This window comes from Haliotis rubra, unplaced genomic scaffold, assembly GCF_003918875.1.
Source record: "Haliotis rubra isolate DU_JTF1 unplaced genomic scaffold, ASM391887v1 Scf109, whole genome shotgun sequence".
NCBI classification, from domain to species: domain Eukaryota; kingdom Metazoa; phylum Mollusca; class Gastropoda; order Lepetellida; family Haliotidae; genus Haliotis; species Haliotis rubra.
Genome location: NW_025764992.1, coordinates 2,131,973 through 2,147,845, shown reverse-complemented (window position 1 = coordinate 2,147,845; position 15,873 = coordinate 2,131,973). Strand labels below are relative to the sequence as shown.

General features: G+C 39.4%; 1 protein-coding gene across 2 annotated transcripts in view; it reads right to left on the bottom strand.

Moving 5' to 3' along the window:
* Nucleotides 1–9,070: 9,070 nt before the first annotated feature.
* The window catches only part of LOC124282825 (serine/threonine-protein kinase 33-like), a 34,198-nt gene continuing 27,395 nt past the window's right edge, over nucleotides 9,071–15,873 (bottom strand). For both annotated transcript variants that reach the window (XM_046718861.1, XM_046718868.1), the window contains exons 7-12: nucleotides 14,536–14,611; nucleotides 13,240–13,352; nucleotides 12,046–12,131; nucleotides 11,350–11,550; nucleotides 11,099–11,188; nucleotides 9,071–10,183 (exon numbers count right to left, since the gene is read on the bottom strand). In XM_046718861.1, coding sequence (XP_046574817.1) covers nucleotides 9,983–10,183; nucleotides 11,099–11,188; nucleotides 11,350–11,550; nucleotides 12,046–12,131; nucleotides 13,240–13,352; nucleotides 14,536–14,611 — 767 coding nt within the window. In that variant the 3' untranslated portion in view covers nucleotides 9,071–9,982. The remainder of the gene's footprint in view (nucleotides 10,184–11,098; nucleotides 11,189–11,349; nucleotides 11,551–12,045; nucleotides 12,132–13,239; nucleotides 13,353–14,535; nucleotides 14,612–15,873) is intronic.

Sequence of the window (15,873 nt, the reverse complement as noted above, 5' to 3'; positions counted from 1 at the left end):
TGACCTTCATTTCAAGGTCACAAGGGGACTTTTACGTTTTACCCTTGTCAGCAAGATATCTCAAGAACAGTTCACTGGATTTTCTTCATAGACTTTCAAGACTTCCCTTGAATGTTTTTCAATAAGCAATTTCTTTATTACTATTTTTGCATATTTCATACACTAAGACATTCATGTCAAGGTCAAAGTGAGTCTTGAAAATATTTGTACGTTTGAACAACTAGAGCAAGATATCAAGAGAGGTTGACTGGTCATGTTTTTGTTGACATTTAACTTCATCTTAAATTACGACCTTCACTTTCATTACTTTTCAAGTTTGATTTGATAATTTGCGGCGGGGGATTATGTCACCTTAGTGACAATGCTTGTTTATATAAGTGAGGGAGGGTTTAGTTTCAGTTTGTTTCTTGTTTCACGCAGCAGTATTCCAGCTGTATGGTGGCGGTCTGTAAATAGGGGCGGTGGGGTAGCCTAGTGGTTAAAGCGTTGGCTCGTCATGCCGAAGACCCGGGTTCGAATCCCCACATGGGTACAATGTGTGCAGCCCTTTTCTGGTGTCCCCTGCCGTGATGTTGCTGGAATATTGCTAAAAGCGGCGTAAAACCAAACTCAGTCAGTCAGTCAGTCAGTCGGTCTGTAAATAATCGAGTCTGGAGCAGACATTCCAGTGATCAGCATGAGCATCGATCTACGCAATTGGATATGATGACATATGTCAACCAAGTCAGAGTGAATTAAAACATAAACTCAAGTAACAAGACAACTAGCTTCTACTGTATAACTAAAGAGATGATTCCTCATGATTTCCTCTAATATTCCAGTATTCTCTTGTCACATCTCTGGCAGGGCAGGGTTGTCCCAGTTGTCTGTAAGGAAACAATGCACTGTTCCAAGTTTGCATCCTTAGGTGCTAAGGAAACTAATAATTCTTATGAATCCGAAGCAGTGGGGTAGCGTAATGATTAAAGTGTCCACTTGTCACGCTGAAGACCGGGGTTCGATTCCCCACATGGGTACAATGTGTGAAGCCCATTTCTGGTGTCCCTTGCTGTGATATTGATGGAATATTGCTAAAAGCAGCGTAAAACTAAACTCACTCACTCTTATGAACCCTTTACCTCTATTACACCATAACATGACTAGTTGTTCAGATAACAGTACCACCAATCACCATCAACCTCTTCAACTTGCCAAGGTGGATAAACCTCAGTCCTTTCCCTGAATGTGGAGGGCAGAGGGAGTAACTCTGATACAGTAGAGGTTATTCTTGCAGTTATTAACAATCATAAACTATTGTTTCTGTAATTCCATCACAGCTGGGAACCACAACTAATAGCGCTTCCCTAACTGTACCCTAGTGGGAGAATAACAAAGGCAGAACGATTCTCCGATGTCTCTGCATCTACCAGTGCTCGGTTTAACTATATAATACCAGTGTAGGAAACATAATAGAAAATTCTACCAGACACCAGGACTGGTAACTCTGAAAACTTACCAGCCCTTCCCAAAAGTTGCCAGACTAACTTTAATTTCACACTTCAGCTCAGCAACAGTAAAAAAACTATTTAGTATCTTTGAATAACTTATCACAAATTTTGGCTAATACATCTCAAGTTTTTTGGTTACGAAAAGCAGTCTCACAGATAAGATTTTCATGATTACACATAAAATATGAGCCTGACCATCGGGCAAGTAAGATTTTTTTTTGCCAGCCCTCCACAGAATTAACCGTCTCAGGCAGTAGTTTCCTACACTGATAATACATTAGCCTTATTCAACCTTATATTTATGTCTACATGCACCAAGTGCGGGTGAAAATATTTAAAATTTGTCATGATGAATCCATAATTGTCCACCCAACATCCATTTTTACACACAATTTCTCCAAGCTTCTCCTTCAAGTTGGTGAGGAGTGGTGGGGTAGCCAAGTGGTTAAAGCATCCGTTCATGAACACTGAAGACAAGGTTTGATTCCCCACATGGGTACTGGTGTCTCCGCCATGATATTGCTGGAATATTGCTATAAGCAGCTTAAAACATACTCACTCACTTATGTACAGTAGATTCATCTGTCAATGTATTTAAACACAGTGCAGAAACATTAAGTATGGTCATCGCATATCCAAGATTATATTCATGTAGGCAAGAATATCCATCTACATTTCAGCTATGATACTTGGGATACTTTTTTGGAATCTGGTGCAGCTAAGTTTTCATGTCAACATGCACCTGGGCCAAGATAATCCAAGTCCTCAAACTGAGAGCTTAGACTTCCCCCAAATCCAAGTCCTCAAACTGAGTGCTTAGACTTCCCCAAATCCAAGTCCTCAAACTGAGTGCTTAGACTTCCCCAATCCAAGTCCTCAAATTGAGTGCTCCTCAAATTGAGTACTTAGACTTCCCCAAATCCAAGTCCTCAAATTGAGTGCTTAGACTTCCCCCCAAATCCAAGTCCTCAAATTGAGTGCTTAGACTTAGACTCCCCCCAATCCAAGTCCTCAAACTGAGTGCTTAGACTTCCCCCCAAATCCAAGTCCTCAAATTGAGTGCTTAGACTTCCCCTAAAATCCAAGTCCTCAAATTCAGCCTACATAAGACTTCCCCAAAAGAGAGCTTCAAAACCCAACTCCCTCCAACCTCCCACCCCCCAACTTGCAATTTCGTACTGCATTCTGCAACCAGAATAATGACTATGGTAAATTATATCATAAACTGTGTAGTTTTAGATGTTTTGAATATGTACTGTCCCGAATGCAGATTTCAAATCTAACAGTCTCGTTATAGAAACAAATCACATGAATATTCTTCATCTGTCACTGAGAACACAAATGCCCAACTTTCAAATATTTATTAATCAACAGCAACATATGACTTGCACTAACAAGCAACCATGACAGATCTGGCTGGCTGGACAGACACTTGTACATGTCAGCTGTAAGACAAAGAGTGAACCCAATAAGATACAGATATGAGACACAGTCAGCAGCAGACTAACATCACAATACGGTCCTACGCCTGGGAAATGTCACTTCTAGCAGGAAGAACAATGATTATATAATTAGACATCTGCCAGTGTATGTACAGAAACTGGGCTGAAACGATTCGATCAAATGTCGCAATACTGCTGATGTAATATTATTCATGAGCATTTGACAGCTCTTTTACACCTGTCATCCTATTTGGACATCCGTCAGGGTCCTGACTGATACGGAAGAGGGAATGCGTGTCAGTAAAATTTAACACTTTTAAGTCTGAAGTCATATTTTGGGGGCTCAATATAAAAACATCCCCAAAGAGTGGCCATGCTATCAGGTTGAATCTAAAATGCGAAATCATTGCAGAGAGAAGGCAGATGGGAAAGCTGTAAGGCTTTCAATTAATCACTGGAATTCATGTTATAAGAATATAGACTAGTTTTGTTGTCATTAGATCTAGTTTTACACAACTTCTAGATTTCAGCATGATTACAACAAACAGTAAATGTTTATTTATACTAACCATTTTGTATGGACATGACATTTAATATTTACAAAACAAATTTGACATATATACGATAACTATAGTTTTCTAAAATGCTTTGCTAAAAGATCAAAGGCGCCGACAGTACTTTATCAGTACTTTTGCATGACTTCACTGTATTGACGTCACTATGCCATTCTCGTCTGCGCCCTCAATATCAAACGTATCCTTGGTAACTGATGTCACGATGCATGTTATCATATTTTGCGACGGATAAAATGTCTCTGTTTGATTAAACAATTAAACAGCAACATGGCAATGTTCACAATGTCTACAGTCCTACAATGCATCCGTGGAATGTCACACGTCAAGTCAGCTTTATCTGGATGTACTGATCTTAACGTACATTGGTAGTAGAAATGCGACATTCATATTGCTCCATATGGTTTATGTTAATCACAGATGTAATTAAAATAACGTACAGAAGATATTTAACATGAACATAAACCGTCATTAAACTGTTATTTGTTTTTCTGGTACCATGTGTCTTAACATATTTTTGTTTGTTTTCTGCCTTAGATTAATCGTCGGTAAGATTTAATTTTGGCATCTTAGAAAAGAAATTCATTTCGCTTTACCACCATGTATTTTTAATGACACTGAACAGTGTAACCCATCAGGACCCTCATTTGTTATGTGTCAAGCTTCTGAATGATGAGAGGACAGATCAAAATTGAAATGTTCAAATGAACAGATTCATTGGAAAAAATTTAAATATATCCAAATAATTTTGTTTTGAGTTAGCCAAAGGCCACTTTACCATAGTATATCCAGATAATATCATATTGTAGAACAAATATTACACGTACCATATCACATCACTCTGGATCATCACAGCCCCACACAGAACTAAGTAAGTTTAACAAGTTTTATGCAACTCAACCAAATCCCAGCTGTGTCACTTTGGCTTTTGATTGTAGCTTGGACCAGACAGCTCAGCACATGACAACAAGACCAATGATCCCTGCCATCTAAAGTACAATCCCACAATGACTCCAATTGTCACAAACCAAACCCTTCCTCGTAGTGATCTTACTGCTAAGGCAATCATAACTCCCCCATCTTATCATTGGTTTATGATCATCACTGTGCTAAGATCACTTCTTGGAATATGGCCCTGGTTACACTCAGCACCTACTGTGACTAGTGTTGGGAAATATTTTCAATACAAGGTTGATCGCTTCCTCGATAATCAGCAGGGTATATGTTCTGATAAATCTCCACTAGTACCCTGGATGCATATCCACCATTGTATTACCTCCCTTTGCTGGCTTTTTATCCAATCAGGTGACAACGCTGAGCGTACCAATCACAAGGCTTCTATCATAACTCACTTGTTGCAGAGGTACTCTGAAAGAGGTAGGAGTTCTTGCATATATTTTTTTAAGGTTTCAGACCTATCAATTCGTATGATTTTTTCCCTAAATCTGAGTCGCAAAGCGAGCAAACTTACATGGCTGCAGCCGCCATCTTTGGCATCACTGGCAAGCTCGGTTGTAACAGCTTATCTGATTGGTATGCTCAACTTCAGAGAGTGGACACCTTACTGGATAAAAAGCCAGCAAAGGGAGAGGTAATACAATTATCGGGCCATGCCGTAGATGCATCCAGGGTAGCAGTGCAGATTTATTGGCATGTATACCCTAGAGATAATTGAGGATGGGTTGATCACGAGTTTGAAAAAGTAATTGATCGACGGATAACTGATCACGAATCAAAATAGAAAAATAGAACATTAAGTGCATTTTTTCTCTGTCTTTTCCTGTATTGAAGTCTTCAACACAAAAACTTCTACTTTAAACATTCCCACAGGACTATGCCTTGAAATTTAGCTTTTATTATCCCTCTAAATTACAAACTGAACAGATATCTTAGGAAGTAATAATCAATCCCAGGTTTCATGATCTAGTTATTCAGTTGGAAACTGTAATTATTTATGAAACCGAATTATTTGAACAAATATTGTGTTTGCCAGTTTGGGGGCATGTACTTCTCCACTCTTCATAGGGTTATTTATTTTTCTCTAAAATATACAAAAGTGGGTCCCGATCAACAAAGCATTTGTAGCACTACGACATTCTTAAGCCTATGGTAAACTATAGAGTAACGCCAGGTCGTAACGTTACGAACGATTTGTGGATTTGGACCCAGATTCTCAAAATGTCAAGTTAATATTTAAATATACTGAACATTAGAAACGCACCACACTAAAATGCACTGACGATGCTCAGATATCATTGGTACATTGCAGTCTGGCGGGGATATTTCGTATTATATGGATGGTGCGTTTCTCGTGTTGTTCAGTAATGACATATCTGTATCAAAAGCTGAGTGGTCCATACACTTTGAGGAACCTACAATGTTAACATGGGGCGAGATGGTACCACTGATACCTACATAACATCAGATGGTAGAGTTAGTTAATACATGTTGAGCCATGATTCAACAGCTGTCAGTACATGTGTAAAGAAAACTTATTTGTAACTCCCAGAGAAGAAAAATAGATAAATAATCTTTACAATACGGTAGGACAAAATAAAAAATTATTGAAACTGATCACAGGTAAAACATCATTTTCTTTCATAGACTATCGTAATTTCATAAACGTTAAGAAAAAAGATACCCAGACAAATGTCTACCAGGAACACTCATCTCTGAATGTAACAAATACTTAAAGAGGATGGATATAGTTCTGGGACCCATTCCACAAAACAATCTTTCCTCTTAGTTGATCGTAACTCCCATACTTTAACATAGGCTTATGATCACTGCAGAGCTAAGATTTGCCTTGCGGAACAAGTCAATGTCCACTGTAAAATGTTTTCAGCAAAAGACAGAGGACACTATCAAAGCTGCTGTAAACATGTTTCAGCCAATGGCAGTGGCCTGCCTGTTGGAGGAGAGGTTGGACGGACACTTACCTAAACCAAACTCTGTACAAAACATTTCAGCCAATGAAGGAAAAGTAAGTTGTATGGATAGTCAACTTCTTTAATGCAATGAGTGCGACGTTTCGGTGTAGGTACTAACACCGTTATAAGCCAGATTGATAACGGTGTTAGTACCTAACTCATTGCAATAAAGAAGTTGACTACAAGTCATCACTTGCTTGATAACGGTGTTAGTACCTTCACCTAAAATGCCTCTCAAAGAACTTATTTCAGCCAATGTTGGTGGCCTGCCTGACTGGTGGGTTGGACTATACTATTGATGCTACCATAAAGTATTCCAGCCAATGACTGAGGTCTGGCTTGTGGGTTGGACTATACTATTGGTGCTACCATAAAAGTATTCCAGCCAATGACTGAGGCCTGGCTTGTGGGTTGGACGGATACTATTGGTGCTACCATAAATGTATTCCAGCCAATGACTGAGGCCTGGCTGGTGGTTGGACGGATACTATTGAGGCTTCCATAAATGTATTCCTGCCACATTCTCACGGAAGCTACACACAAGCAAAAAGGCTTGACTGGACATCAATGACCGGACATGAATTGGTTTGATGTTTTACACTGCACTCAGCAATATTCCATACATCATGACATATCTATAAATAGTTTTGTCTGGACCAGACAATCTCATGACATCAGTACTACATCATACATAAGTCACTGGAATGAAATTTGGATAATGTCTAAATGGTTATATCTCTCAATCAAAACATAGATGTACAACATGTGAATAATCAGAAAATACAGATTGGTGTGGACGGAATGGAGTTTATTATCACACATATGCTTTACCCTAACATAGTACATTGTAGTTTGCACATACACATCTGTGCTAATATGCACATACAACATCAGCAACTGGAATGCATGAATCACAGGTTTTCACATTTTGTTGACATGCAAGGAAATATAAAGCAAGTTGTTGGCTGATTTAAGCCAGATAAGGACAAATTTTATGGATGACCAACTTTATTCAGGTGGTGCGATGTTTCGATACAGATTATTGTATCGTTGTCAAGCAGGTCAATACAAGAATCTGTATTGAAACCTCGCACCACCTGAATAAAGAAGTTGTTTCATCCATAAAATGTTTCCTTATCTGACTCTCCAAGTCCTAAAAATGCCACTCAAAGATGACGATTTAAGCCACACTGCAATATTCCAGCTCAATGATGACTGTCAGTCTAAGGCATGACATTAAAGACATAATGAATAACTTAATAAAAAAGGTCACTGTGGAGTGAGCTGTTAGAGAGAGGGACACATTAGTACCTGGAAACCTTGAGATTTAAACAGACCAGGCCCCGATTTCTCGAAACAAATTTAAGTTTTTACTCAAATTTCAAACTGAGTTTGACAATTTGAAACAGCTGAATGTTTAACTCAACTGCATTTTTAAAATAAAAGAGCCCAAAACAACTTAAGTAATCTATCCACCAAACTCAAATTGTCTACTATGTTTTACTTTGATATTGATTTCAGTTCATTCTGGGAAATGCATTTTCCTGCGTTTTTTCAAATTTGAGTAAAACTCAGACTTAAGTTTGTTTCGAGAAGTCAGGGCCAGATGAGAAGAGTCCAGACAGAAGTGGGGTTACTAACATGGACACATCTGTATCAGGCTATTACAATGAAGCTGTCATTACTAGGGAAGTTCTTTCCTTACCATTCCACTTTACATTCTTATTGATCAAAGTGGTAATAAACTGTCAAGGAGTTAACCCAGCATGGCACAAGACTGACTGACTGACTGAGTTTGGTTTTACGCCGCTTTTAGCAATATTACAGCAACATCACGGCGGGGGACACCAGAAATGGGCTTCACACATTGTACCCATGTGGGGATTCGAACCCAGGTCTTCGGAGTGACGAGCCAACGCTTTAACCATTAGGCTACCCCACTGCCCCAGCATGGCACAAGAAACTGGTACAGCATTGTGGTTATCGAATGTGACTAGGATTATGCTGTAGAAAGGTTTACAGGTATCTCTTGATTCAATCCTCAAGCAGCAAGCAAACTACCCCTTCATTAGAAACAGTGACTATAAGCTATATGCCAAACATTTGTAAGAAGATTTTAAGATTTGTAATTAATGTAGTTATTGGCAAAATAACTGAAGGAAATAACTAAAAATCCAGGATGTTTAAAACAACAGCCACAATGTTCCCTCACCAACTAACAAAACACCATGGTATATGACAGAATATTGGTTTGCTTGAATCCTTTATCGAGTTGCCATAGTGAAATATCAGAACTCAACTTCACAACACCAGAAGCTCCACTACAATGCATGTTCTAAGTGAGCAGGGTATGGAGCTTGGGAACTTGCTCACAACAGCAGAAGCTCCACTACAATGCATGTTCTAAGTGAGCAGGGTATGGACCTTGGGAACCTACATGTGCTCACAACATAGGTCACAGCTGTTTGTTATTGGCTGAGGATGCGCTTAGCGTAAAACATCCTGAAGAACAATTGTGGACTAACTTGTTCTTTGTCAGACAATGTAGAATATGGCCAAGGTAAAAGCTTCTGATGCAATTCTATCTTGAAGTCTGTGACTTAAACAGGCTACTGATATTAGGAACATGGGACACAAACTTCTTATTCCAATTCTATTTCATACAAATGAACTTTTTACATATCACACATTTAACAAAATAAATGCATTTGAAACTTTGAATATACAATAATGGTACATTCCTGGGATTAGGAAAGTGTAATGTCACATGGCTGTTCAAGCAGGGAAAGGCACTTGTTTCCTATCACACTTCACAGCAGTTTGAATAAGGCTACTTCTAGAATATCACATCTCTAAACATAACAAGGCCGATCTCACTACAAATAGTTGTCATTCTACTTCCAGCACTGTTGGAGAGGTGGCCAATCAGTTCCATCAGAGACCATATACCGATATATGGTCTCTGGTTCCATCAAAGCAGGGGCAAAACCTGGTCATGGAGATATACAAAACCTTTATGCTCTTCCTGTTATTTAATCTGTCTACAAGAACTCCTTAGAATAGGAAGAACTATCATACATTCAGAACGAAAACACAAGAATGTTCATATATTTTCAACACAAAATTTCAACCCTCCTTAAAAAAATGGTATTTATGAAAATATCAACCATGATGTAATCAAGAATGAGAAAAACATGATTATTTCATATTAATTTAACAAATCAGCAAGCTACAGAGAAAATCAACAGCACAGTGGGAACCAGTTATCTCCCCTTCCACACAGCAGCAGCATCAGAACACAGACCACCCCTTTCAGTCACATGACCTGCCAACATGTCATGTGACCTACTCGCAAGTCATGTGACCTGTCTGGGGTGAAGGACTGATCAGCATATGGTTGGTACCAAAGGATCTTCTTCCCCTGTTGTCTTCTGTTAGCACTTCACTCAGCGATACATAGATGTAAAATATATACACACATACTGTAAAGTCTCCCATCCACAGCAGCGCTGGTGGAATATGGTCACACTTAATGCTACACTTATTTGGGGTTATTTCTTTTGGTTTCTTGTATAAGCGGATGGTGTTTTTGTATTGTTCGAGTTCACAGCAGTTTTCTTATTGGTGGTCCCACCACCGGTCGTCCTTCCACCGGTACTTCCTGGTTTGGTTCCTGTCTGTGTGGCAGGAGGTTTGGTAGATGGGTTTATCTTTGTGGCACCACCTACAGGCTTGGTTCCTCTTCCTGTAGCCTGCAGTCACAACATGTAAGGTTAGAACTTCGTACCCTTACATGGGTAAGGATAGTGAACAAGGATAGTGAACAAGGATAGTGAACATGGATAGTGAACATACATTGGAAATATGGGTAAGACACAGAATTGGAAGGATTCAACAAGGGTAGGACTGAAAACAATCTAGTCTAAATCAGTGCACAAAGGTCTGAAGACACTTAAGGTCACATTTGAATGACCTATCCTCCAAAAAGATCAACCCATGAAGATACAGGTAAGAATTGGTCTTCAGCAACCCATGCTTGGATTAAGAGGCGACTAACAGGATCAGTCAGTCAGGCTTGTTGACTTGGTTGACACTTGTCATCGTATCCCAATTGCGGAGATCGATGCTCATGACGTTCATCACTGGACTGTCTGGTCCAGACTTGATTATTTACAGACTGCCACATTATAGCTGGAATATTGCTGAGTGCAGCGTTAAACAACAAACAAAAATCTGACAAGATTGCTAAAACGTAAGTCTTAATGTGTTTTCTAGTCATGCAGTCTCAAAAGATTGGGTGCATTCTGAACAACAATTGTGGATGGGTGTACAACTGCTTATCATACATATGCTTAGTACTAGAGTTAGGCAGTGTTCAACTGTCTACCTACCCCAGGTTTTGTACTAGAGTTAGGCAGTGTTCAACTGTCTACCTACCCCAGGTTTTGTACTAGAGTTAGGCAGTGTTCAACTGTCAACCTACCCCAGGTTTTGTACTAGAGTTAGGCAGTGTTCAACTGTCAACCTACCCCAGGTTTTGTACTAGAGTTAGGCAGTGTTCAACTGTCAACCTACCCCAGGTTTTGTACTAGAGTTAGGCGGTATTCAACTGTCTACCTACCCCAGGTTTTGTACTAGAGTTAGGCAGTGTTCAACTGTCAACCTACCCCAGGTTTTGTACTAGAGTTGGGTGGTGAGCGACTGTCACTGGACCGTTTTCCTCCACCAGATCCCTTCCTTGTATCACTTGAACTACCCTGTAACAGAAGAAACATAAACTCACTTTCATACAAGCCATGATACAAATAACCCCAAACTGATATATTATAAAATTATTACACAGATCCATTTTCACACTTTTCTTGTATTGTCTACCAAGATATCATTAATACAGCATGTTTTATTACTCGGCGCTGACCTTGGCGGCTTCCGGTGCAGCATTGTGCGAGGTGTTGTCCGTGGTGGAGGATGCACTCTCCTTTATGACGCTGTCTGGGCTGTCACCATTTATTGCACTCTCAGGGTTGTCATCACAGCTTCCCCCCTTCTTCAGCTCAGGGCCCCATTCCTTCATCATCTCCAGAACATTCACTGGCTTTGTGCTGTCATGGGTCTCACCCTATAGAAACCAAATCAAGTGTCACAGAATAGTTGGAACTTGTCAGTGGACAGTGTTGAACTTTTCGCAGTGAAAACCATACTGTTCTATGCACTGCAGCCTGGTACCCACATTCAGTGGAGCCTATACCTTACCTTGTAAAACTACTAGTCCTGATTATTAATTTTTTATCATTCTCCAAGAGGCCAGGGTCATGCCATGTTTGTTTGCACAAGAGTACTTGTACAAGTTGTACCTACCTAACATCTAAAATTTTGTTTATCTGTTTGTATACAACCCAAACAGATACTATCTAATGTGCTGGAATTTTCCTGCAGAGACACCGAATCTAACTTGTTTGAGAGGTATTTAGAAGTTGGAGCACAAAGGAAGATAATATATGGATGAATAACTTCTATATTACAGTGAGAGCTGAACAACTTCTTTATAACTTCCATATAATATCCATATATTGCTATCCCTCCTTCCTATCTGACCATACAGTCCTCTACTCACAGTTAGCCAGGCATGGTCCACTACTTCCGCAGCAGACATTCTGTGAGCAGGGTCAACCTTCAACATCCGCTGGATGCACATCTTTGCTGGAACAAGATAGTCAGAAGAATTATGGTTTTGTGTAAAGCTCTTTAGTACATATCTACTTACAGAAATACCCAGATAGCATTCAGATGTTGGCCCAATGTTGGCAATGGTTTTGCCAACATTGTCAACATTGCGCCAACGTCCGAATGCTATCTGGGTAAGGGTTTAGTCAGGTGTGATGAGAGGGGTTCAGTACCATGCCTACCATACCACAAGCAATATGTCCAGCATAAACACAAACGTGATTGTTACAACAGGTCAGCAATATGTCCAAAAAGCATAAACAAGAAATGTGATTGTGTTATATTCTAACAACAGGAATTTGTGTTACATCAGCAGCCACATCCCCATCTTTGATTTGCCATAAGTACTTGGAATAAAGGACGTTTTCCACCAGGAACATGCATCGCAGGGCGGTCTGAAGGGAGGAACATTTGACGGTCAGATATGATTTTAACAGTATCTATCTGTAGTCACCTTTGATCCCTAAGGATCTAACTGATTACAGCTCAAAGTCCATGCATCTTGCTCTTCAACCAGAAAGTCATATGTGGTCGGAACTTAAATGAGATATCACGTCCATTAAGAAAAGTATTTCCAACATTTGTCCAATTCAGTATGACATTAAGACAGAGCACCCCATGCTTCAGCTCATCAGTTACTTGTTGACATAGCTTCCCCTCCTGGAGTGAGATCTGAAACCATCAACCCTCTAAAGGAGACTCCTTTAATGTGATCAAGTTCTACTCATACAAAGGGCAGCTCGGTAGACATCTGGTTAAAGAAGAAGATGTTAAAGGATGCTGAAGACCCTGGTTCAAATCCCCACATGGGTACAGTGTGCAAAGCCAAGTCCAGTGTCCCTTCATCATGATACTGCTGGAATATTGCTAAAAACAGTGTAAAACAAGACTCATTCACTCTGCGTAAACAAACCTTTAATACATTCAGATCATACTGTCTGTTGTGCTGACATGACTCACACCATTGTGATTCAACAGACTGTACTGAATATGACATGTACCATACATGGTACTACATTGGCAGCCTCAACATCTTCACTGACTGAGGAGCTGAGCTGTCTCTAACTATCCGGCCAATGCCTACCTTCCTCACTGATCGAAGGCCATGGTTCCTCACTGAAATCTACTTCTCCTTTCTTGATGATTTCATATAAGGAGTCTTCATCATTACTTCTGAATGGTGGGTACCCACACAACCTGAAATATAAAATAGGTCAGCAATGTTACAATTGAACCAACACAGCCACACATGCCAAGTCCAGAACTGACAAACCGGTGGCTGATAGCATGAGCATCAATCCACACCAGGATCCCTTTCCCCATGTGATCCTAGTGCTACAGCTATGGAAAGTCTATGTCACCAGTGTTCACGAATAGCATCTGACCCTCTGACAAATCCGGCAGATTCGCCAACGGTCAGACAGAAGTATACACCCCGCCGGTCCCAGTGTCTGACTGTATATTTCACAATGACTTTGACTGAAGTTGTTTTATGTGACATATGTAACTTGTTTGCTGTTTATAAATCTTATGTTTGTTAACAATTCAATGTCAATTATAAGAAATATTAAATCTGAAATGTGTGTTTAATTTTATTCCATGGGTCCTGTGCATTTTCAATGGGTCAGACAGACATATGAAACTTACAGGACCCAATGTCCTGTGACTTTGAAACACCATTCGTGAACACAATGTCACAAAGATGGAATGAATTTGTAGCAAGAACATTGTTTTGTGAACAAGGACCAAGGTAAGCCAGCTACCACCCATCCTGCTTTTCACCATAGTGTAAACCAATCTCCATACACCTGGCTCCAACAACCATCATGTTCTACATTTGGTTTAGCTTGCGCAAGCAGCGACATGGGGACCAGGAATCTAATATTTGAAATAACACTGGTAAAGTAACATGAACATCCCAATAAAAACTGAAACCCATCATGCATTAACTAAAACATTTATGTTTTGATGCCTAAAAAAAATATGCTTTTCTCATAGCTTATAATAAATGTAAGACTGGCTTTCAATCTACTTTCTATGTGGTTTTAAAACGTCCATCAAAACTGTTAAGTTGAGATTTATTCATTTGCTGCTGTCATTTTCTTAGAGCCTTAATACTTTTCTAAACAGTGATGGCAATAGATCTAATGTGTATAAAACATAGAATGTGAGACTCCAATAGCTCCATTAGTGAGTGAGTGAGTGAGTTTGGTTTTACGCCACTTTTAGCAATATTCCAACAATATCACGGCGGGGGACACCAGAAATGGGCTTCACACATTGTACCCATGTGGGGAATCGAACCCCAGGTCTTCGGCATGACGAGCGGACGCTTTAACCACTAGGCTACCCCACTGCCCCAATAGCTCCATCAACTTACATGATATACATGATGACCCCCATGGCCCAGACATCGCACTGCTGGCTGTAGGTCTTGTTGTCTATTATCTCAGGAGCTGTAACAAATTGAACATGACTTCACATGGAGCTGTTAACATTGAAACAAGCTTCCCTCTAATCTTAACAGATAACTACCCATCTTCAAATATCTTTCATTTAAAGTACAGGGAGTTTTGTAGCTTTATTACTGGTGATTTCAGTCTGACAAGGAATGATAGAACACATCAAATTACAGCCAAATTAATGTTGTCATATAATTAGAACAATTTCCCTGCACATTTATACACACTTTAGAAAAGACATCAAAGAGCACTGATATATTTCAAACCATTTCACTACTGTGTCAAAATACAGGCAACAAATTATCTTATAAGCAACCCTCAATGCTTAAAATTTCATCACTTTATCAGAGATCATATGCTGGTATATGGTCTCTGACTTTATTCACCATGAGACCAGACCAACTTAAATTCCTTGTTTTACAGATTTTTGTCTTCTGAAAACCTAAAGGCAGGAGAGAAAAAAAAAATCACCAGTCAAAGTAATATTCCTTTTAAATACTAAAAGTATTTTACTTTGGCATTTTATGAAGTGTATATGGGTTTTTGAGCGGGAAAATTCATTTTTATTTTTTTTCTTATTCTTGAAAAAAGGATTTGTAAAACAAGAAATAAAATTGTTCTGGTCTGATACAGAAATATATAGCAAGATGCAGTTACACAGATACAACCCCCAGATGCAGAAACACAGACACAGACACACACATGCATGCACAGACACACTCACACATACATACACACAGAGAAAAAAAATTAAAATATTTCTTATTCTGCTTTTAATTCTTTGAATGGTATGTATATTTAACCACATTGTTTGCACAACCCAGTACAATTATAAAGGAGCGGAATCAGGAACAAATCTATTTGGGGTAAGTTCTAACTTGTTCAACTTTTAACCAGTATTTGTGTTGTTTCATTTAACTTTTATGATCATATTTCAATCTCAACCTTATGTGTCTTTTTATGGTCATCAGTAACACCATCAGGACACTCTTGTGGAGTACATTCACCTCAGAACTGCCCCCCCCCCCCCCTGCTGTGGAGTTGAGTGATGTGTGAGGGTACAGAGGTGAAGGCAACTTGGAGACTCCTCTGTGTGAGCTCACTCAGCCACACATCCCGTGACAGAGTGATGGATTCACAATCAATGCACACAACAATAAACACTTAATAACAAAGGAATTTGTGCCAAAAATAATTCATATCGTTTAATCCATCAATGATCAACTAAAAATGTGTATGATTTGTGACACTCTGTG